The sequence below is a fragment of the Lagopus leucura genome, unplaced genomic scaffold (assembly GCF_019238085.1).
Source record: "Lagopus leucura isolate 7727_CA_CO unplaced genomic scaffold, USGS_WTPT01 Super-Scaffold_100021, whole genome shotgun sequence".
Lineage (NCBI taxonomy): Eukaryota > Metazoa > Chordata > Aves > Galliformes > Phasianidae > Lagopus > Lagopus leucura.
The window spans coordinates 7839131-7864116 of NW_024962274.1; the positions used below are offsets into that span (position 1 = coordinate 7839131).

Sequence of the window (24986 nt, forward strand, 5' to 3'; positions counted from 1 at the left end):
TGATGTAAGCCAAGTGGGTTTTGAAGCACCAAAGTAAATTGGGGAAATGCATTTAGGAGCATATGCCCGTGGTCGTCTGCAGGAAGAGCTGAAAATATCAAAGCTTTGGTCAGACTGAGGTCAGTGTCTGTCTGCCTGGGGCAGCGCTCACTGCACAGCCTTCTGGTGGGTGGCTGAGCCCCAGCAGCACAGCTAGGACATGGCACTGGCCCTGGGTGCACCCAGGCACAGCATGCTGTGACCACAGCATTCAGCCCAGTGCTCCTGGCTCATCACCCACCCATGAAGCTGGCAGTTGTTCATTTGCATTGGTACAACCATTGCAATGTCGCATGCCAGTAGCAGCAGCCTGATTTTTTTGTGGCTCATCACCTCTGGGGAGCCAGGCAGCCTCTGGTCCAGGAGCAGCCCTGTGAGCAACGCACTGCCGTCACCCACCTGGAAACACCACAGTTTCCCCAGAGCAGCGTGCATGGGGGCAGAATCCTGCGTGGAGAATCCTGCGGCCGCACTGCCGTGCCCCCAGGGCCCATCTTGCTTGCGTGCGGGGTGCAGCACAGGGAGCCCTGCCCAGCCCCCCCAGGCTGCTCAGTGTGGGAAGCAGCCTGAAACACAGATGGAAGGCATTAGAAAGCCCTGTTTATTGGTGTGTCATGCATGGGGATTAGGACGGCAATACGGCAGATTTGCATTTCAGCAGACTGCAGGCATGTGTGCATGCACTAAACGTATTTCTCCACGCATGATTTTCTCTCTCTTTGGGTGTCCCAATTCTCCTGTGAATTTATGCTCTCTGAGTGTGAAGGCAGTGCTGGGGCCGCAGTCTCTCACTGCTGCTTCAGGATTTGGTCTTTCGTGAAGCAGAAATGTGGAGTTTTGCTCAGAGCAGGCACTAGCAGGGCTAGAGTTGCGACTACAAACATTTCCTGTTCCTCCCTTCCAGCTGGGAGCCCCTCCCAGCCCAGCAGTCACTTGCAGGTAGTGAAAAAGTGCATAACATGAACACAGTAGCAAACCAAATCTTGCAAAATATTTATATTTTAAAATTTGAACCAAGTACAGTTTGCATGTATCACATGAATCCCATACGGGTGAATACTATAAAAGATAAAAATATCTCTGCACATACTTTATAAATCCAAGCATTTCTGTACAACTTACACAAGTTCCCATATCACCAAGTAGCTGCAATTCAGAACAGGAGTGTTACACACAGGTGCCCCCCCCCCCAGGCTGTGCCTCTCAGCTCCCCAGGTCCCACCTGCAGTGACACCGTGTCCCCTGCCTGTGTCCAGCAGCACCAGAACGGGGCCAAATGGGGACCTAGCAGCTTTGGTGGCCTCAGCCCCACGCCCACCACGGCAGTGTGGGAGGAAATCCATCCAAACTCTTTGCGTGCACATGTGAAGACAGATGTGTCCACACACTCTAATTTAAAACAGTTTAACCGCAGCCTGGGCAAACCTACAAATCGCTAACATTTCTGCCTGCCTTCCTTCTGCAGCTTACGGACCGTGTCTGACATCACATGGTTCTTTCAAGTGCCCCAGCTGCTCAGCCAGAGCCACCAGCTTGGCACTGAGGCTCGGCTGTGTGTGTACAGGCAGCCAACAGCTGGCAAAGCACCTGCCTTACATCCGAGTCAACCTTGCAGCCATGAGCACGAAGGCGCACAGCTAAAGCTCGTGCTGTACAGCTAAAGTTCGTGTGCACAGGCAGGGAAGGCACACAGGCCCACCCCAAGCTCTGTGGCGCAGCACTGTGCTGTCCCGGCCCAGCAGACCACACTCACTGCTGTATTTGTCATACAGCTCATTGGTCCTAGAGCAACTACACACTTAAATAAGCAGCTTGAGCAGCACAGTGATGGCATGCCTATGAACATTGCTAATGCTATTGTACAACTTTGTACAGTACTGCGTGGAAGACAGTGATGTGGCAGCTCAGCATCACCCCTCAGCCCAGGGCACTGCAGGGGCTGTCTGCGCCCGGTCCCTGCATGGACACAGCTGGGCTCCAGCAGCACCACCACAAGCCTCACTGCTGCCACCATTCTGCTCCACCGTACAGGGAAACAATCTTTTGGGTCAGGATTAGAGAAAGATTGGTCAGAAATCACTCTGTGGGGTTGGATTTTTCTTTTCTTGCGTGTGCCCGTGGCACTGCTGACTTGCAGGGCCGTGGCTTCATGCTGTGCTCACATGCTATGCTCAGCCACCTTGGCCATGTGTCACTACTTTATGGGATCCGGTATCAGTGGGATCAATGATGTTTAACTCAAAGTTATTTGCGTACAGCGAGTCCTCCCCAGTTTTCAGAACTGAGTGTTTTGCCAGCGCAGAAAGGCAACAACCCTTTTTGATCAAGTTGATCACAACAACTTGAACAACTTCCCTCTGAAATGGTGGTGCCATGTGCTACTTGCCAAGGAACCAGGCTCAAATCAGCCCCAACAGCTTGTGCAGCAGTGGCACGATGACAGTAGCAGTGAAGCCCACTGATGAGTATGTTACAAATTTATACGGCACTTCTACTTCCAGCCTCCTCCGGGCATCCAGGTCAGCAATGGGGAACATGTAGCAGTAGCATAGCACACGCAGGACCACATTCTTCATCAGCTGCCGTGTCAGTAGGATAACGAGGAGCCCTACAAAGAACCTGGCCAGCATGAGCACCACCGTGATACCGGTGACAAGAGGAAATCCCATGTTGCTGTCCACATAGGCAGGTGCCACATACTGGTTGTTCAGCCAGAACCCCACAGTCGCTCCGGCTCCAGCCCCGAGGATGGTGGTGGTGTCCCCGCGGGTGGGGCTGTAGTAGTCCAGCTTGGGGTAGTTGTAGCACAGCAGGAGGGGCACAGCGATGGACAGCAGCGGGCAGAAGGGGCTGGTCAGCAGCATGTGGTCGATGCTGTCCCACACGGGGTACAGGAACACCAGCAGCACTGCGGAGATCAGCGCCCCGCCAATCACATCCTGCAAAGAGATGGCTGTGAAAGGCTTTGCAAAACAGAACTCCTCACTGCCTGTAAGGCATCGACATCCTCTGCTACCAGGGCCCACCAGCTTCTCTTCCCCAGGCTGAACAGCCCCGGGGCTCTCAGCCCTGCCCTGTACAGGAGATGCTCCACACCTCAGTCATCTTTGCAGCCCTCTGCTGGACTCTCTCTAGGAAGACCCCTGTCCTCTTAAACTAAGGAGCCCAGAACTGGGCACAGAACTCCAGTGTGGCCTCACCAGGGCAGAGCAGATCACCTCCCTTGCCCTGCTGGCCATGCCCTCTGTAATGCACCCCAGGTCACCATTGGCCTTCTTGGCCACCAATGCACGCTGCTGGCTCATAGCCAACATGTTATTTACCAGGACACCCACATCCTCCTCTGCATTGCTCCTTTCCAGCAGATCAGCCCCAACTCAGTACTCAGTATGCAGTTATTTCTCCCCACGTGTAGTACTCTGAATATCTGCCCTTGCTGAAGCTCCTCAGGTTCCTCTCCTCCCAACTCTCCAGCCTCTCCAGGTTTCAGTGAATGACAGCACTGCCTTCTGCTAAGTAAGCCACTCCTTCCAGCTTTGTCTCATCAGCAAATTTGCTGAGGATGCATTCTATCCCTTCATCCAGGTCAGTGATGATATCGAACGTGACCAGAAGATTCCCCCCCCCCATGCTTTATGGTCACTGTCCAGACATGACTTCAACAGAAGAGACAGACACACAGCTTCATCCCAGGGATGACATTAAGCGAAAATGCCTTGGCACAAACCCTTCCCATAATCCTACAAGTAATTTCATAACATCCATTGGATCATCACTTGCCCATTTTGCATGGAGAGGTGCCTTCCTTTGCTGCAGATGGCCACCAGGAACACAAAGCACAGGGCACCCCCAGGCAGGAGTAGGGTAGCATGAAAGTTACAGCCTGAGCCTCTGAAATCTGGCTGTATTTAGGCACCCGAGGCAAGCCCATGGTTAAAACCTCATTTATTAACAGAGAGAAATCAGATGTTTTGAGAAATTGACTGTTGTTAAGAACAGTGTTGAAGAAGCAGACAAAAGCTTCCCCAAAACAGTGGCTTTCTGTATGAAAGCAGTGTAAGAAGCGTCAGTGTGCTGCTGCAGATACTGCTCAAGATGCAGCAGAATTTGTACTGCGACCATGAAATTCACTGCAAATGCTGTAGTTAATCACATACAGCAACGTCCTGCTCTCAAGATGGTATATTTTTCAGCAAGTCATGACAGTTGACTACTTCTATGCTTGGTCACAGTCTAACATGAATTATTTATAAGAACTTAATTTCTAGTTATGCCAGAATGAGGGGACTTGTTCACAACAAATATTTATTAGCTTTCTGGTAAATGCATTACTAGAGTACAGCCGAACTTCAGCTGTTTACAGCTCCCAGGCAACAGCTCCACGGCACGCTTGGCTTTAAGCAAGAAAATAGACATGGGAGCATAGCCAGCACATGGACACCCCCTACTCAGGGGCCTGGGTACAGTTCTTCAAATCATGCTATGCTGTCCCCTCACTGTACGTGTGTTAGCGCAGGGGTCCACATGCATGGTCTACAAATATACATATACTGGGGAGCAAGGCCAAAAGTATTTTACAGATAGGGCTGTGCAATCAAAAAGCTAGCAGAGCACTGCTTTATACAGTCTTCCCACAGGACATGGGCTTAGCACATCTCCTCTTGGAGAAACCCTTCCAACCCAAGCCATTCTGTGACTTCTGAAAGAAAAAGTGCTTTTCTGGCATCTCCATGCTGTGTGTTAAGGAGACCCCAGCTTCACCCTGTGGCAGGATGCTGGCAGGAAATGCAGCCCCTGCCCATCTGGCTGTGTAAGCAGCTCAGCCTCTCCTCTAATTGTGACCTGCAATTACGAAAGAATTCTCAAATTAGGACAGGTGTAAATTCTGCCGGAGATGGTGATGCTTGGAGCCTTCCCCTTCCTGCCCCCCTCCACTCAGGCTGCACACAGAATGGACCTCATGCCTGCAGATCTGAGTTGGAAAGTCACTGTTTTGCTTTGCTGCCTAAAGACAATGTCCTTCACTGCCAGCCTGGAGGGTCCCACCACTGGGCTCCTTCTCTGTTCATTGCATTTTTTTTCTTAGGAGTACAAACACATATGGTCTGGCTTTTGGAAGGCAATGCCCTGCTCTATGCCTGCCATTAAAATGAACCTGAAGACATGCTGGAACTGCAATCACCTGCACAGGCACCCAGGACATCAAACCTGCACCCAAACACGGTGGCATTCCAAAATACTCCCCCAAAGATTCAAAGCCCTTCTGTGTGCAGTCCCACATCCAGCTGGAATTTGCGCTCAGAAGAGCCAGCACTCATCAGCCCCAGCACCACGTGATTCTGACAGGAACACACCGAGACAGAAAAACGTCTTACTTTTTTGTGATCCATGTAATCCCCATTTGCACCTCCTCAGGCCCCATACCTGCAGGCATACACCCTGCATCTCCTCTGCTTCTCCACCAACACGGAATGTCCTCATGCTAGGACAGCAGAGAGAGGTTTTGTACCTAAGCCATCTCTAAACAACTGCGCTGCTTCCATCCCTTCCCATGGCTGAACTCTCCTAACAGCTGAGGTTAGTGGGTGCTTACTACTCCCTTCTCTCAAACCACCACATTTCTGCTATCAGCAGGCAGCCACACGCCCTCTTCCATGATGCCCACATGGAGATGTCCATGCACAGAGGGGCTGCACTCATGCAACCTGCCAGCTCCCCGTGCCACCATGGTGTGCAAAGGAGTCCCCAGGAGCAACGTGTGGCCTCAGGGGTAGCATTTCTCCTAGTGACGTGAGGGAGCTTTTTTTATTTACTTATTTTAAAGCCCTTTTTAATAGGGTCAAAGGCACAAAAGACTTTTTCTTCTTTACCCTAAAAATCCATCTAAATTTAGAGGCGTCTTTCATTATAATGGAACAGCAAGGGAAATATGCCAGGAATTTTTACTGATTGACTTAAGGTCACTGGTGAAGAAAGGATGTCTCCAGATGAGATTTAAGATATTGTTTTGATCCACCAGGCCTGGCGGGAAGGTCAGGCTATATTTTATAGACAACCTTCATCGCACAAGGGCCCTCTTTCTTACACTCATCAATTCCCCTTATTACAGCACCATTATCAGTCACAAAAAAATGCACTATTTCTTCACAGGCACCCACCAAGACTCGCATCTCCAGCTGGTGGGAGATGCTGTATTCACATGGCAGAACAGGGTCACACTGACAGCCTCACATGACAGAGCAGTGATGATCCCCATTAGCCACAAGTAGCAGCATTTACCCCAAGATCAGCTCTCAGAGCAGCGCTGACACGCACAGAGCATGGCCATCAGCTCACCCTGCAGCACCGTGCTATTTCTGCACAGCAAGTCTGCCCCTCTCAATCCCGTAGGCTCAGTTCCTTCCCAGCCCGGCCTTGCAGCTGCCTGTAGCGCCATTTCAAAGCCCATCCCGAGGAGCTGTGCCCCCCAGGCTGCCCTGCCCACCGCCCCACCGCTCCCAGTTGCTTCCTGCTGATGCAGGGCCTTGCACAACAGCCTGGCATGGAGCCACGTGTTGCTCAAGTGCATTCCTACAATTAACATTTCAAAATACAGAGCGACAACTCGCGTCCCACACCATCCTCGCCCGGCTCTCAAACCCACACACGGCAGTGGGTTCCCCAGCTGTGTTCATCATTCCCTTCAGGTTCCAACAACGGTAGCCCAAGGGTTTCCTCACGGTGGCCTCAGAAAGCACAGCCTCACCACGGGCACAGCACGTGTACCACTGCGGTCACACAGAGGGCACGGCCAGGCCCACCCTAAGGAAGGAGGGAACGTGCAGCCTCACCAGCACCGTGTGCATCCCCGTGTACAGCCTGCTGAGGCACACCAGCGTGGAGAACACGAACGCTGCCATCAGGCCGAGCTCAAACGGGTACTGCAAAAGCAAAACAAACACAGTGTTACAGCATCGTGCACGTGAACGTGGTGCAGCAGCAGGAGCCGGTACCAGACTGCAGCCGCCACACAGCTGTTAGGGAAGCTGGGGGCTCCTCTGTGGCAGGTGAGGCTCAGCCATCTGCCGAGGAAGGTGGTTTTACATAGCCCTCTCTCTGAGGTACCTACCAGCATGGAGGGGGGCGTTGAAATAAATCAATGTTTTTAAAAAAACAAATTGCATTTGGTAATGTATAATAACTGGTAAACCTGGCAGTGGCAGGGGGATGGAACTAGACAATCTTTAAGGTTCATTCCAACCCAAGACATTCTATGTCTATGGGTCTACTAATAAACTTAACACATTAGACCTTATTCCACTCTTTCAAATCCCATCTTAGGGCTCAATTGAAAAGAAGCCCCATGGGTTCATTTCACTCCCTTTCTTTCCCCCCACTCCCTCTCCAGCAGGCAGTCGTAGAGCTGGGCCAGCCCAGTTACTGATGATGAGGGCAGCTCTGTGAAGTACTGGTAGATTCCTTTATTCATAACAGAGGCCAATTAAACCACATAATTATTTTATAGCAGCTTTATTGTCCCATGGAAGTCTCTGACAGGTGGAGAACAGCCTGGGAAGATCTGAGTGTCTCACCCCCAGTGATTAGCTTAGGAGGAGGAGAAAGTGCTGCTGACCAAGGCTTTTGGGGCTGGTGCACCAAAAGGGGTGGCAGCGTGACTCCTCACAGCAGTTGTCCCCACATGGTTTTACTACAACACAATAAAGCAGGGGGACAGTGCTGCTTTTACAGCAGAGACCCAGCCTGCTGCAGGACATGTCTGTATCCTTGCTGCTCATCCATCGCTCTGAGCAACAGCAATGCTCAGCAGAGCCCAGAGAGCTGGGGCCCTTTCTAACAAAGAAAACCTTTCTAACAGGTGGTGGGATGGTGCAAGGTGCCTCAGGGACAACCCCAACCAGGCCAAGAGTCCTCTGGACTTATGAGGTAAGTTTAACTTTGAAATTCACTTGAAGAGGATGAGAAACACGCTTAAGTATGCTGCAGCCAGGACGTTGTTATTGCTGAACACAGGAAATGCTTGTTAGGATTTATAAACCAGAATCAAAATCACCATGGAGCAATAGGTTTCCAGGAAACAAACCTTTTTAGGTAGGCAGAAGGTTTGGGGAAAATAATTATTATGGGATCTCCCTAAGCAGCCTAAAGCAGCAATGCAGCAAAACTGGTGCTGCTTCTGCAGTGAACAGCCTTTTGAGCTGTGCTACATGTTATTTAGCCTAACAAGTGATAGCCAGGGGATTTCCAAGGACGCATCTCCTATCTCAGACAAAATGAAATGACACACAGTTCCCTTCACGTCACCAAGAAAGTGACAGCCTCCAAGCAACACTTGTGCTAAAGGGTTTGTGCTAAAGGAGCAAAATTTCCAACAAAATTCTTATTCCCATTATCAGCTGGCTGTGAATAACAGGGAAAAGCACACATAATTGGAAATGAATACAGAGAGCTCCTCTGGAAGAAGCAACAGTTTTGGGCTTGCTGGGTCTTCTGCAGCTTGCTAGAAGCAGACCCGCTCACTTTTTATTAAAAAAAGAAACAGCTTTTTGTTTGTTTTTTTTAACCCTTACCTTGTACTGGTTCATGGTCGTGATGAAAAAGGAGAAGGAAATGGCAGTAGCTGCCATGGCGTGGGTGGAAGGCATCCCATACTCTGCATCTGTCCGCATCTCCAGCTTCACAACAGGTGGTGAGAGGGGCCGCGGCCACTTGAGGATGTCCTTGGAGACCTGCCCTATGTACATCACAATCTGGGGAGAGGAAATGCCACAGGCTGTCAGCAAGCAAAGCCAATTCCCACCCTGCCACCCCAGAACCACAGCTCCAAGCTTTTCTGCTGCTAAATCTACCACCCAAGAGCAGAACTTGTGCCCTGAATTATTAAAGGATTTTCCATTATCCTGGTCAGTGGAGACAGCAGTGGTTTTACTGCACAGCAAGGTAACTGGATCAGAACTGGAACTAAATGCAGGTTTTGCTGATGAGACACAGCAGCACAGGATGGTGCAAGATGGATGGCTGCCTCCCACCCCATACCATGAAGCAGAAGTCTCTCCCTTGAAACTCCACTGCTGCAAAACAAGCACTGCACTTCATTGTGTCATGAAAGCAGGACAGCTCGTTGTTCTGTTTCTCCCACTTCCAGTAGGAAAGCAGAGTTCTTAAAACAACACCCTTCCTGCTAGAACAGCAACAGGCCCATCTGTGGCCATATCCACTACAGCCATGATGCATCACTCTCTCCCAAAGGCAATTTAAAAAAATGCTTTCAAGTCGAAAGGACATTGGGATTCAGGGTTCACAAAACAGAACAAAAGCCCAAATGCCCAGTTCCTTTATCCTCCTGACTGCAGTGGAGCACACCCTGCAGAGCCCCATGCTGCCAGGCAGCCCCAGCTGCTCTGCCTCTGCTCCTCACCATGTGAGCCACACACCACTACATCACGAGGGGCACATCTGGCTGCTGCTGGGCAGTGACACACAGGGCACAGCGCCATACCCTGTGCCATCCTAAGCAGAAGGAAACAACCTCTTAAAGAAACCACCGGATGGATTTATTTGGTTCATGCCACTCATTTCCAAATGGATGTGGGCACACCTTTGGAAGCCAGTTAAATGCCAAGGGTTCCTAAACAGAAGGAGAAATGTTGAGGCTACCGTGCGTGATCTCAGAGGTGAGGTGGGACAAGTCAGTGTATCAGTAGCCCTCTGTAATAACAACTTTCACTTGGACAAGTATTATTAGCACTAATATGTAAGAGAATTACAGAAAGGGAAATGAGTCATCTTCCAAATGAAGGCTGTGTTGGGACTGCCCTGATGGACACAAACATCCTGAGTGCTGGAGGTGGTATGGGTAAGCAGGAACACCAGGCATCATCACGTTTTTTTCCTTCCATTCCAAATTAGTTTCTCATCCTTACAGTTTTTTTAAATGCACACTGCATGGCCCCTTACAGCACTGAGAGGTGAGCCAAACCCATAGGTCATCCATGGGAACCCAGCATATGCTCAGCACTGCTCTCTGCAGCACCAGATCTTGGTGCACAGGTTTTTATAAGCGTTGTCCTGGCTCAGTGAGCAAAGCAGCACACGTGGGTACGGCAGGACAACCCTGTCAGCCAGTTTCCTCTAGGAAAAACAAGTGCCGTGCAGCACAGCACAGAGCAGCACAGAGTTCCTGCACTACCCACAACTAGTGGATCCCTGTATTCCAGGTGTCACACAGACAGAGAGGCTCCCAGCACAGCATCACACTGCAGGGTACATTTGACCCATGCTCTGCTGCAGGTCTCATCTTCCAAGGGCAGCACGCACCTCTCTCAGTTAATGGTACATTCTCTCTTACGTAAGATTTCCTCACCTTATTTCTCTGTCATTTTGGATTTATTCCCTAACAGTTCCAGGAAAGAAGACAAGCAACTTGCAGCAGGTTTTTTCAGCCTAACAGGCGAGTTGCCCCTGTAACAAATGTTGCAAATCACAAGCATTGGAGCACTAGAAACAGGGAGAGATGAGCACTGGGACATGATAAATACAGAACTAAGCTTCCACTACAACACTTGACTTGAATTACTTATTTGCACAGCATCAAAAACCTTTCAATGGCCCCAGAACAGATTCATGATGGGTAGAAATCACCCCAGCCCCAGACAACCGACCACCAGCACTGTTATGCATTTCCAGACCTACAGACAGATGGTATTCAGACACAATTTGCTGTCTTGTAGGCAGCAGAAACTTCCACGTAAGCCACTTCTTCATTCTGTACAGTCCTGTTTGCTTCTCCCCCACCTCAGCGAGGTTTCTGCCTACCCAGTGTGGCACACTGCAGCTCTGTGCTGCTCTGTGTACATCTCCAGTGCCAGCTGTTCCACTCGGCCACGCAGACACACGGGACTTTCAGCACTTTTGGGGGAAAGCCATCTGCAGATCTCTTCAGTGTAAATAATTTTAATTAGCGCATTAATAAGTACCTGTCTTTGCATGGGGAAGTTTGTTTGAACCTGAAGACTTCCCCATTACTAAAGCAACAGCCAAAAACATGATGGGCTGCGTGGGATGTAATTAACTTCAGAGAGCTACAAAGGAACACATGGGAATTCAGCTGAGATGCAAGAAGCATTAGAAAGGAACTTAGCTACAGCCTTCCTCCTTGATCCCCTCCTGAAGCATCTCGGCGACACCAGGAGCAACACAGAAACACGGCACTGTCCAAAGGCAAGGCTTCAACGCCACTGTTGGTCAGCAGCATTACCATTTACTACCTCAACACCATCAGCAGTCGCTACAGCAGCGCAACCACCTCTGTATCCTTCACCTGAGGACTTCCTGCAAGTCTGCCCTGAGTCACACGTGCTCCACCACAAAGATGCACTCCCTCCCACCCTTGGTCCCAGGCTCACCAAGCAGGCTCTGACTGCTGTGGCAGCTCCAGGCACATGGCACAGCCCCTCATGGCCAGGCCCAGCCACCATGCAGCCCAGCAGGGAGGCTCTTGCCATGCAGGCAGGGGGCAGTCAGGCTGGTTCTGATCTTTGCACTCTAATATCGGGTATAACCACGGCAAGAAAGAACAGATTTGTTTTAAACCTGTGATTGTACAGCTTCCCCGGCTGCACTCCTGATCTATTAAAAGGTACAGATGAAATTCTAGAGAAGACGTGGGGTCAGAGAGCATCACTGCCTTCTTCCCTGGGACTTGTGCCACACCAGCCTGACGCTGAACCCACTGCTGTGCTTCAGAAATAGCAATTCCATAGCTAGCTCTGCAACTGTCTATCACCTTCCTAGGATGGAAATATACAGCTTAACAGTGAGTTTGCTTTTGGTTTTAATCACGGTCTTGGTATGCCAATGGAAGTGACAGAGCACATCAGGAGCACCATAGGGAGGAAAAAAAGTAGGGATGCACTAATAATAAGCTGCCATGTGTGGGAAATTGGCCAACTAGAAGCAGAGCCTGCATCCTGGAAGTGCCAGTTCTCCTCCAGGCTGTTGAGTGAGCAGTCACCTTGACTCAGTACAGAGGAACTAAGTCAAGCCCCTGGCTGGCACCACTCACAGCCTCTCATCTTTACATCCTGCGCCTAAAGTAAAGGCCCTGCAGTGCTCATCAGGGAGCTCAGTGCTTCTTATGAGGCACGATGGTGCAGATGAGGACAGGATGAGGACATGGCTGCATGCTGCTGCCCCACACCTCCTGGGCTGCTACCCACTGCTGTCAAGCTGGGTACTCTCTCAGGGTACAGAGGCCAAACAGCACAGGGCACCGGGGCAGACAGGACACAGGGACACACTGGGCTGTAGGAGCCCCACGGCTTTCTGCACAGCATCACAGAGCACTTCCAAGGGCTCACATGCTGGACAGGTGCGTTACGTGATCAACTGTCAGGAGCTCATCTTGGAGAAATGCCACTAAAAGCACAACTACTAACCTTTGTTAGGGCAGAACAACCAATAAAAGCAAAGGTTGCTGCGAAGCAACTTCTCGAAGCAGCCAAGATTTCAGCTTGCGAAGCACTGTGAGCACGGGTAGATCCTGGCTCGTTATCACAGCAGGTTGCCCTGAGTTCAAAGCTCAGCATGCCCCTGCACCAGAGCCACAGCATCCTGGGAAGGCCATTGCTCTGGGCAGCCAGCAAGAAGCCAGACCCAGGCTCCCAAGCCTGGCCCACCCCGCACCTCAACACAGCTTATCACACCATGCTGCCATACTTGCCCTGACAAAGTCCACAGCAGGTGGCTGTTATTTATACTGCACAAATCACAGCTTTATAGGCTTGAAAGAGGTGTGGGTACACTTCACATTTACACACACTGTGGAAAATAAGGAAAACAATGTTTTCAGCTTTTGAGCTGAGATACACGGAAAAACTTAAAGCACATCTGAGACTTGGCTTATTTCAAGTTGCTTTCCACTTCTCTTGAAGCAGAAAGAATCCTAGGCATCAAAGCCAGGTCAAAGAGTACTTCCTTCAAAGGGAAGAGGATGGGATGTGCTGACACCAGGCTGCCTGCCCAGCGCCTCACTGCGGGGCATCAGACACCCATCTCCCTCCTCTGCCCATAAAGTCTGTGCACATCCCAAGGAGAAGAGCACCACAGAAGCATCACATACTGTTCAAGCTCCCAAAACATCTGGAGGAGACTGCAGCCCCCATTCTACAGAACTGACCAATTAAGCCAAAGATATGAGCAGCTGGTTTGGAGGACACAAGACTGGGAAACACAGCCAGAGCGTAAAGGCTGGTCCCCTACTGCTGCTGAAATACTCTTTCCATAATCTTTCTTTCTGCCCTTCTAAAGCTATGACCTCAATCCTTGCACGTCAGAACTTTGGGCTTATTCATGGCTATCTTCCACACATCTGTTTCTGCTTCAGTGTTTTTACATTAAGAACCTCCTTCCTTCCCACCATTCCCACCAGCATCAGCCTCTCTCTGATTTCATTTGGTTGGGGCTTATTTCAGCTCTCAGTCTCTGCTCAGAAACAGCCTGCTCCCCAGCCATTCCTGGCCCTGCTCCAGCTGGAATTTATCCTTCTCCACCACAGATGACTGGCTCTGCAGAAGCTATTGCAGATAAAATGCTGTGAAGGCCTTGGAAACAGCATTAATGCTTCTGATATTTAAGGGAAGACTCTCCAAAACAGTCTGGGACCCTCATTCTGTCATTAAAGCCCCTGGGTAAGATGAAAAGTACCAACTTGTCACACTGAACACCTTGGCACTTCCCCTGCAGCACGGCCAGTCCTGATGTCACACACACAACCGATGTATCACAGATAGACAGAGACCCCTCAGTAACACCACAAATGCCTCCTCCTTCTCAAAAGCAAGTACGCCACCCAGTCAAGCCTGCCACGTTAATGCAGAGCCTACACATGTATTTCTAGTGCTATGTCAAACTTGCACGAGCTTCTAAAACTGCAGATCGTCACAAGCCTGTATATATATAGAACAGCTTCTCCTTTTCCCCTCTTCACTACAAACATTTGATTCCACAACTCCTTCAGGAACTGGGAAAATAACACTGGACTCTTGCATACTGTAATTAAGCCAGGCTAGCCCTGGCCAGTAACCAGGCAGACTCCTGGTAAAGGCAAGGCAAGCCTTCAGAGGCACGCAGGCAGCTTTGAGAAGTCATTTTTTGAGCAATCTGCAAAAGCAGACAGCAGAGACTACCAATTATCATTTTCTGTGGCACACTTCCAAATGAAGTAGGTGTAGTCCTGGCCAAAACCCAGCTCTAATTAGTAAGTGTCCGCCTACTTCTCCATTTCATATTTTTCATATTCTTTTTATAAGAAATTATTGACTAGGGTAACTGGCAGAGAAGAGCAGATGCTCTCTGCCCAAGACTGAATGCATTTTAAGTGCATGACCCAATTCAAATTGCTTTTATTATTTCTAATCATGTTATTTGGACAAAAAGAGAATATTACTAACCAGAATTGACTAAGTCAAGGACAAGCATTGTTGTGAAGAAAAAGAGCTAAGCATCACACTCATGTTTTTATCAAGTTTCAATTTCTTAAAGTGGATTAACAATCAAACCTTCAGGGTCCATCATCCACCAGAGATGCTTCCTACCTCCCTTCTCTGTTCTGAAAGAGTTTCATTTGGGTAAAGACCTGATAAATGCCAGGACAAGCAATGGCAGCAACAGAACGTTCAACCCCTGTGCAGAAGAATGAAGTTCTCAGTTACCTGCTGGATTTCAGTGCAAGACCAGAAATATATTTTGGATTTTCTAAACTGCATTTGTGAACACTGAAGCAATACTGAAGCCTGTTCATTCATTCAAGAATGCTGCTGTATTAATAAAAATCAATGCTTTTAAGCTTTGGTCTTCAGAGAACCTGTTGTGCATGTGCGTTTTGTATGTGAGGTTGCTTTGTTTTTTGTGGTTTTTTTTGGTGGTGGTAGATTTTTTTGCTTTTGTTTTGAGTTTTTGGTTGGTTTCTTGTTTGTTTGAAGGAACTGCAGCAGCAGCATCTTCATTCAGCTGCAGCCTACAAGATCTAAGCCTTCCTTAGGTTTATACCCATTTCAAACAAGCCTGAATTGCAATGAGCAGCCTTCACAGAAGCACCCAGGGAGAAAGATTTCCCAGTATAAGAAAAATCCATCCATAGCAGACCATGATATTGGAAAGGAAGCATTTTTTCCAGCTGCTCTGTACAAACCCTATCAAAAAGAGCTCAGCAAGTTCTTGGGCTGAAAATATACATCAGACCAAGACAGCAGAGACGAACAGATGCTGCACAAGCCAACGCCTCCTCTGCCAGCCATTGCAATGTCATGCACACACACACCTCTGCCATCAGCAGCAAATCTCAGAAGTGCCTGTCTGGACCATATGAGAACCATACAAATAATGCTGCTGGTTTGAAAGGTTGTTCTTACTCTTAATTCTGTAATTGTAACAAGTGAATATTTAAGAAGTATGTGCATAAATAAGTGATCGAAATACTTACGGACCAAATGATTATCATCCTTCTAGACACAGAGTGATCGATGTTCCAGTAGATAAACGGGAGGAAAGTGATATAGAAGATCTCTTCACCCAAAGCAGCTGAAAACTTGAACAAGTAATAGTAGAAGTAGTTCTTCACAACATACTTCTGTACACAGCCCTGAAAAGGAGAGGATTTTAGAAAGTTTCAGCAAGTTAGCAAGTTGTATCAAACACCAAAGGGATTTCACCATTACAGTTCTGAGTCCTTAAATCAATTACTTTGTTATAGTGGATGCCAAGAAAAAAAGTTCAGTGCTTATACTCAAAGACCACAGCAATAGCTCAGTTATACTTTCTGTAGGTCAGAAATCCATCAGAACTACCAAAGGGCAGCACTCACATTCACAAAGGTTTCCCAGAGATCAGATCAGCCTTTGCTCCAAGGAAGTTATCTGTATTTAATGGAAGAGTACAAATGCTTTAATTTGGAAGTTTCTACATCTGTAGATAAAAAGAGCCACCACTGCTTTCACTAGAAACTTGTGTTGAGGCAAATCAAGTACCATAGAATCACTGAACTCTTTCATTTGAAGTTTGTCTCATTAGAGCAGTCAAAAATTTACTTATAGTCCCTGAAATCTTGGTTTTCCCTCTTCTGAAAAGCAGCAGGCTGGAGCTGAGGCCCCACCACCATGCGCAGCACTGGGGACACAAAGGTTTGCTGTCTGCTGGTGGTGGGGACTGGGATGCCATCAAGCAGCCTGCTACTGCCCTGCTAGAGCAGCAGTACATGAATCAGGCTTTCTAGAAATACTTCTGGAAACAAGGGAAATATGAAAAGAACTTGTAGTTTGGGATGCAAGAGAAGAGCCAATCTCAGCTCTCTCTTCATCTTTCCCATAGTAAAATAAAAAATGGAATTTGGCTGTAAATAGGGGCAGAAAGAACATCCAACAGATAAGGAGTGAAGAGGGAGCACAAAAGTCTCAGCAAAGGCATGCTGGGTAAAACTCAGCTTTGATATAAGCTCTTCAAGCTCTTCTCAGATGAAAACTATCACACTCGTGAGCCTGATCTAGCAGAGAGAAATTCTCACCCTACATGCTGAAGTATAAGACTTGCCTGACGTTCACTAGACATTCACTTGTGATTACATTTAAGAGCGATTTGAAGTTCCGCTTTCTTAGCCTGCCTTCCACACCGAGATGAAGTCAACCGCACAAAAACAAGAAAAGAAAGATGGGAGAAGGTTACATCCATTCACCTACCTCAGGAAAAAAAAAAAATAATCAAATTGATTTTTGCATCAATAAACAGAAAAGATGAGTCAACGCTTTTGAAGTGCTCAGGTTACAGGAGTGTTCCCCCATGTATTAGTAATGGAGGTCACAGATACGTTACCGGCACCACTCTAAGTAAATTTAGCAGCACGCAATGGCTCAGCTGCAGAGCACTCAGCCCCCAAGTCTCAAGCCTCATACACCACTTAGAAAACACCCCCAGCGCAATTAGCAACTGTGAGGCTTCTGCCTGAGATCATTAAGCCATATCTGGTCATTCTCATGTGTCCCAAAAGAAAGCTTTCTTACAGCAGCGCTAACACCTCAATTAAGCAGCCACCTCCAGTGCACCAGCAGTGATGTGCACTAGATCAAAGACCATCAGGCATATCCCTACAGTAATTCTTCTGTACCTGAAGCCTCGAGGGGTGAGGGATAAAGCTCTATTCACATTATAGTCATCTCTCTGGGGAGGAAAAATAAAAAACAATTGTTCAGGTTCTAAGGGAAGTATGGAGCTGCAGTCACGATTCTAAGGAGTCGTAGACATGGAAAGCCCACCACAAGCTCCTTCAGACACTGGTTCATCATGAGAGGTCCCTGCTTGGTTCCAGCTGTACCAGAGTCAAAGCCAGCAGCCAACTAACACTGCTGCTGATGTCCTTTATTTCCAAAGAAAGCAGAGATTATTATGCTTCATAAAGCGTGTTCCCTTTCCTCTCTGTGCAGGAAAACACTACTGCAAGTAGTTTGTGTGAACACTTGCATCTTCTGACACTCAAGTGTATTCTATCTCTGATCCGTAGGAGATTTGCTCACACACTGCAGTAACTCATTGCCCTCTGTAACCCAAACCCTGTGGGCGAGTCAGCCCTGCAGCCATCACTTTTCAGTCAGAGTAGAAAGGTTTTCGTGGCCAATAATTAAGGCCATAGAGAAAGGCAAAATTTTAAGATTATTTCAAAAGGAAGTATGATGAGCCGTGGCATTCCCAGATGCAGAAGATGGGTAATTCCACAGAAACCACCCTTTTCATCAACTCTATCTACTTTGAAATCAACTACTCAAATTATAGATGATGTACTTGGGTGTGTGCGGTGTCCTTAAATGAACTGCCTGCCTGAAGAACCTGCACAGGAGCAAATCCCACAGCCGACTGCCCAGCCTGTGCACACTGCTGCGTGCTGCACACTGCTGCCCCGACAGCAGTGACAGGGCTGGCGGCACACCATGGGGAGACACCAGCACGCAGTGCTGCAGCACAGCAGGAACCCAGCACTGGAGAATGCATGCACATAGACAACACCTAGCTCATGGCTGAGGCACAAGACCAGTAGCTGAAACATAAAGACTGTGGTTTTTTTACCCTGCGAAAGAGGAAAAAAGCTGCAAAGAGACACCACCCTCCTCCCCAGCCCTGTAGGATCTCTTGTTTAAGAGTTACATGCAGGCACTGCTTATCCACCAGCCACTCCACGGACTGGTGCTGCAACGCTGGCCTCCTGGTGCTGAACTGACCCAGAGACACCATTAAGCAATGCATTGCTCTCAGCTCCACTGTGGGTCTTTCAGGAAATGTGCACAATTAATTAAAGTTTCTGAGGTCACTACATTACTTCACTTGCAATAGAGCAGCTTGACAGAAGACTAGAAATTCCCCTCCCAGAGCCCCTAATTAATGCACTGCAGTTATTCTCTCTTAAAGGATTTTACACCACAAAATGTAGAGAAGCAACCAAAGTTAAGACACAGGAAAAGAGCCCACAGTTCCTGTGTAGGGATGGGTAGAAAAACAGAAGACACAAAAAACGCTACAAAGCAGTGAGCAGCTCCACTAGTACCAGGAAAAGCATGCGCGCTTTGCTGGTTAGCAGAAAAGCATCACCCAGCTTGCAGCTGCAGTGCCACATGCTGATGGAACAGCTGTCAGGGGCACTGCCCTGAACTACCACTAAATACAGAAGCAAGACAGCCTCTGGGTAAGCAGAGACAGTGGGCAAGCTGCAGGCCAGGCAGCCATAGCTCTTTCAGGGGTCCTAGGTAAACAAGTAGGGAGTCTGAAAGTCAGGCAGACCTCCAGTAGCATTTCAGCATTTTTTAAATTCATTCCAAGCACCAAAGAAGTACCTTGAATGGACCTCAAAGCCCACCTCATTCCAAGCTGTGCTGTCTACCCTCAAATAGGGCCCCATCCAGCCTGGCTTTGAGCACCTCCAGGGATGGGGCACTCACAGCTGCCTTAGGCAGCAGTGCCAGCACCTCCCATCAGCTCAGTGTTGCCCTTTCAGACTTCATGGGATAAATACCACACACACTGATGTGCTCAGCACACAGAGCTAGGACAGGTCCTGGTTGTAGTAAACACACTTTGTTTTACTGCTGAAGACTTCAGTACTCTTATTTTCAGATTCTTTTCCCTTCTGCCCTGATTAGTACCTTGGGAGGCAGACTTAATTGTTATATTTCTGTACATTGTTCTGTAAGTAACATAACTAGGCCTCTTTTTTTACTAAAAAAAATATAAGTAGATATAACGAAACCTGGTAAGTTGTTTAAGTATAAGGTAGAATAAAGCAAGACTAGAGCTGACAGATGACTTGCTTAGCAATTAACAGGAGAAATTAACGAAGGAAAATACAGTCATCTTCCTAACAGAAAGCCTTCCTAATTAAGAAGAAAAAAGAGAAATCCTGCTTGTGCTGAGTTACAGTGCCCAAAGATTAGATGTAACACAGCAGCGCTGAAGGAAGAGCCTTGCACTACTTCATTCATTTTGCTGGCTGTTTTAAACAGGCTGAGCCATGTCTAGCTGTGATCTGCTCTTACCACCAACCCTGTTTTCCATTCTGTTATCAAGTACTTATTATATCCACACATTCAATAGCTATCTGCACCTACTAAAGTCAGTTTCCAATCATAATTTCAACTTGATGAGGTTATTTGATCTGCTCTTGTCCTCCAGCTCCTTCGAAGTTCATTTGACCAGCAGCAGCCCCCATAGTCACATTTCCATCCAGCACCTTGACTCCATATCCTCTCCTGACGAGTCTCTGCACTCATTGCTTCCTGCCAAAAGGCATTCCCTGTGGCACTCAAAAAAAAACTCGCAAGCCATTTGATTGGATAAATTAGTTCCTTCACATTTGCTGGAGAGCCAATTCCTACCAGCTCTTACACTTTGGGAGCTTCCCACAGCTCCAGCATCTCCTGTGTTCCAGGAAGGCTGGCTGAGCTGGGTATAATGGAAGGACAGAGTGAGGGAGGCAAGAAAGGCAAGGGCTGAAGGAAATGTCTTCCCTTCCTCCCTGTCGTACAGCGAGAGAACAGGTTTGTCTAACTGCATTTTAATTCTCCAGAATTACTGTGCAATTCTGTGAGGTACCCCACAGAGCCTGTGCCTCACAGTGGCAGAGGAAGTCATTTCAGGGTTACACAGCTGCAATACCAGCAGAGAGAGAGGATAAACACAAGCAAAGAACCAGGGAGTGTAAACTGCAGGCAGTTTGGGACAGTGATCCCAGCTTCAAAACAGAGGCTGAGAAACTCCTCCAAAACCCAGATGGATTTTGCATCTCTCCAGGTTGAACAAAAAGTGTGCTCGCAGCTTAAGACTTGTTTTTAGACACAAACCATAGCTTGGAAAAGCAACCCCAAAGATGAGCCATGTGTTCCTGCCCAGCAGCATCACACACCCAGCAGCTCACTTCTGCACAAGGAACTGTTTCTACAGCAGAAGTCTATTTCAAGAGGCACAGGGCCACAAGACTTCTGGAAGCTAAACAAGCAGAGTGACAGTATGCCACTTCTAGACAATAAAGAAGGTTTGGGTTTGTTTTATCATTTTTTTTTTTAATGTCATACAATAAGGCAGCAGCACAGGGAGAAGAGATTGCTTCCTTGGCCAGGTTTCAAGTCAAGGCACAGCTTCCTAAGGTAGTGCTGTATAAGGCTTCACATTTGCTGGGTTAACTACAGTTGTGAATGGATAAACTCCAGATCTGAGGGAGCAGAGATGCTCCACTGGGCACAGCCTGTTCCCCAGAACCCAACGGTGCTCTGTTCATTCTGCCCCAGCTTTATTCTGTAAGTCCTGGTCAGTGGGCATCCACATTCCAGCTCTTAGTTGTAGCTCTCTTGTGTGCCTGACACTGACTTCTGCAGAATGAGGTATCTGAATGCTCTTTATCTGCACAGAGAAATGTAACTGGGGAACACCAAGACGATGCACCTAATTAAGTTGGTTAGCATAATTAGACAGCTCTACCTCTGTCAAGTCCAGCTCACAGGGAATAACAATGCTATGGGCTGCTGTCAGGGAGACTGCAGTGCTCCAGATGTACTGGCACAAGCAGACTCAAGCAACTCCACAGCAGTATATTGGATTAAACATTTTTTTTTTTAATCTAGTCATTAATATCAACTAATATAGCAATAAAACAAAGTGGTAATAAACCAATGTTCATGTACCTTAATCTAGACCAATAATAGTTTACCTTGGAAAAATGAGCTGTAGGCAATCAAGACATAAAATGATATGATACCCTATGATTTATTAGCCTGGAGGGCCATGGCCGCCAATAGCTCTTTCCCACTGTCTAGTTGACCTGCAAGTGTTTCCTGCAGAGCATATATATGAGATGAAGTACAAGAACTCTGGGTCCAAAGGAACCTTCCAGGGAGAAGAGATTTTCCTGGCTCCCTGCCCATCAAACCTACTCCTGGACTCCAGAGATCCAAAGGAGAAAAATGATGGCAGATAAGCTCTTATTCTTCTGTTTGATAGCTGAGCTAATGGGCTAAGACGTTCAGCAGAATTATACAACAGCAAGTGGCTTACCTCCAAGTGCAGGAATTAATCCCAGGCCCCTGACAGCTCCTTGTTACAAGGGCCAGCAGCCTCCAAAGGGATGACTCAGGCTGTGAGCCATGAAGCGCCGAGTCACTGAGTGCCCATCACCACTGACGCTGCTCCAGCCACCAGATCCGCACTGCAGCCCCCAGCAAATCTCTGTGCCTCCGTCCACAGCTTCTCCAGCAGCACTACACAGCTGGCAGGGCAGCAATCATCATCAGCACATAGAACTTGTACAGCAAGCTGGGACAGACCACCAGACACTGGTCCCTAGCAGCACATGCCAGACTTTGCTATGGCTCCTGCTCATCACGTGCTGCTGACCACTGGATAAGGAGGCTCGAGCAGCACCAGCAATCCCAGGGCTGCACATGCTGCCCAGTGAAACTCTCAGCAATCAACTACAAAATCCCGTAATGGCTGCTTTCCACAGGAATCCCAGAGCAAAAATCAGACATGTGCATGCAGCAGTGCCAGCCTTGGGAGGGCGAGGGCCAGAGCAAGAGGAGGGGTGCTGAGCAACGTGGGCCCGTTGGTACAGGAGGCTGAGCCTTGTGTTTCTCCAGCAGCACCTCCTAAGGGAGCCACTTCCAAACACAGCTATAACCTGCAGGAGGATGGAGTCAGCACATCAGCCAGAAATGCCCCCCTCACAGCTCTCCCAACAGGGCTCAAGGCATCTCTCACCTGCTGAGCCTGCCTCGCTTACCTTTCTGAGATAGATGCAGTTCATGCCTACCTTCTCCTTTGACGTCACTATCACCTCCTGAGCCCTGCCATTAGTTTCTGCATCAGGGCACGAGCCACAATAGCTACATAATCAGTAAATGCTGTTGGGCACTTGGTAAGCATTACACAAGCCTGGAGCACTTCTGACAGTTAAGGTATAACTACAGAGCAAACATGAACTGTACTCTCATACAGTAGAGAGACAGATCACAGGAGATGATAAAGAATCTCTGAGAAGGAAGTGTGGATGAAATACAAGCAAATACAAACAAGTCTACAGAAATGAGAGGTTTTTTTCTTCATCACCTTAAATTCAGGTTATCAATTTCAGGACAAAGCCTCCATCAGAAGGCTGCAGATAAGCAGAGCTCTTCTTTTTAAACATAGATAACATTTATTTGGCCACCCACTGCAACAATGGAGAAGCCTTCAGAAAGTTACTGTTTGTAAACGTGTGACCTCAGGACCCACCGAAAATCAGGAAGAGGTCCCTCCCAACCAGTTTCTGACACAAGTCTCCCACAAGGTTGTGGAGCCTCATTCATGATGTGTTCACCCTCTCACCGAGATACTTTGTGCCTTCCGGTTTTATGCGAAACCCAAGACAACCACTCCAGTGGCAGGAATGGCTCGGCCAACGGACAGTTAGCTGGGGCAGGGTTTTGGTGTCAACAATGCGACACTAAGCGCGCCTCCAATCAAAAGCAAGCAGAGACGGGTCTTTCAGCGGATGTGTGCACAATCTACTTGAAACGGTTCGGCATAATTCAGCATGAGCAGCGTGCAATAATCCCGTTTGCCTTCTAATTGAGAAGGCATCAAGCAGAGGTCGGTGAGGACAACACGAACACTGGATGTCGGACGCGGAAAGGAACGACATCGCGCAAGGGGAGGAGCGGCGGCTGTTTACCGGGCAGAGACTCGCAGGCCATCATCACCTCCTTCCGATCCGCAAAGCCGCCCGCTCACGAAGCGCTCCTCGCAGCAGGACGAGCTGCGGGCAGCCCCGCCCCGATGGCTGCGGTCGGCACCGAGCAGAAAGCCCGCGACCCGCAGTGCCGGGAGAACGCAGCCCGTGCCCGGCCGTACGGACAGCGGGGACGCGGCGCCGGGCAGCCGCGGCACGGCACCACAACAGGTGCACCTGCGGAGGGCGGGCAGCCCCGAGCAGCAGGAGGAAGGGCCGCGCTCCGTGCCCGCCAGCGGCGGGGCGAGCCCTGCGGCACGGCCACGAGGCCCCCCCGCCCCGCGTTCTCGCCGATTACGGATTGGTAACCCGGGACCCTCCCGCTCATCGCCGTCCCCGCCGCCCCACATCCCGCGGAGCCCTCGTACGCGGAACGGCTCTGCTGACTCACGGCCCCCGCTCTCCCCGCACTCACCTTCGGGCCGCGGCCGCCCCTCGCTCCGTCGGGCGCTCCGCAGCCGGCGGCTTCCAGACGGCGGCTCCCTCCCGCGTCGCCCCCGTTGCAGACGACGCGACGCCGGACCCCCTCGGCGGGGTCGCCGCCGCCCTCCTCGCCGGCGGGGAACAGCCCGCAGCAGCGCTGGAAGCGCGCCACGGGCTGCGAGCCGCGCAGGGTGCCCAGCAAGCGGGCCATGCCGCCGCAGCCTCCGTACAGCGCAGCCCCGCCGCGGGGCCACGGCAGGTGCGCCCGGCAGGCCCCGCCCCGCAGGTGCGCTGCCCCCGCCCCGATAGGCCCCGCCCCGCAGGTGCGCTGCCCCCGCCCCCCTGTGCCGCGCCCAGCCAGGCCCCGCCCCGTGGCGCAACGCCCCCTGCCGGCCGTGCTCCCTTCTGCCCCCCGCTGTCAAGATGCGGGGAGGCCCGGGTTTTTTTTGCCGTCTGTTTTGGGCGAGTTTTCACCCCAGAAATGTATCCTGTACCCGGCCAGAGGGCTGCTGAGGATCCCACGCAGCCTTGGTCCCGTGATGGACAGGAGGGCGGCGGAGTGCCAGGCACAGCCGGCTCCTGGCCACAAGCTGACAGCTATGTTCCTCTGGCCCCGTGCCCATGGGTGCACAACATGCCCTGTGCATCTGGGACCAGCTGGGAAGCTCTTCTGTTCACACAGAGATCTGGGCTAGTGCCTGACAGGTCCCAGCCCCTGACACTCATCCAACCAGCATGGTAAGGGGGACAGAGCTGACAAGGGCAGTTTGCAAGCTCCTTTTCTGGTAAGGTGAAAGCTTTCTGGAAAGTGATTTGTGAAAAGTAGTTTCCTGATAGATTGATTTTTGGAATGAAGGAAACATTTCAGTTTGGATTTCGGTGACAACATTTTCATAACACAAAACTTCTCGTGGGTTTTGGGGCATTTCCTTGGGAAGATGACACCAACATGACCACTCTGCCTCTGGCCCACATGAACTGCTACACTCAGCCTCAGTCAGCACGGGAGCAGGGTCTCCACGGAGCTGCATTCCTTCAGTTTTCAGGAGAGACAGCCGTGGGAGAGGGAAAGGGATGCACCTGCTCCAGGCGGCCCTGCTTGGAGCACACTTATTTCCGGGTGACCAAGAACCAGCAGCAGAAGGGACGGCAGGAGCCTAGCGAGGACCGAGAGCAGCAGGGGGAGGAGCATCGGCCACAGGAATGCAGGGTTTGGAGGGAGCTGAGGGCAGGAAGC

General features: G+C 49.6%; 1 protein-coding gene across 2 annotated transcripts; it reads right to left on the minus strand.

Annotated features, from left to right (window-relative positions):
- Nucleotides 1–1262: 1262 nt before the first annotated feature.
- SGPP2 (sphingosine-1-phosphate phosphatase 2) lies at nucleotides 1263–23960 on the minus strand. 2 transcript variants are annotated; one of them, XM_042878595.1, is made up of 5 exons: nucleotides 23742–23960; nucleotides 15518–15676; nucleotides 8607–8786; nucleotides 6870–6959; nucleotides 1263–2978 (listed from the first exon to the last, which is right to left on the minus strand). In XM_042878595.1, the coding sequence occupies exons 1-5, from the start codon at nucleotides 23958–23960 to the stop codon at nucleotides 2439–2441; spliced, it is 1188 nt and encodes a 395-aa protein (XP_042734529.1). In that variant the 3' UTR covers nucleotides 1263–2438. The 2 variants fall into 2 exon arrangements, with proteins under 2 accessions (XP_042734529.1, XP_042734530.1); XM_042878596.1 differs by lacking the exon at nucleotides 23742–23960 and having other exon boundaries at nucleotides 15522–15571.
- Between the last annotated feature and the right edge of the window lie 1026 nt (nucleotides 23961–24986).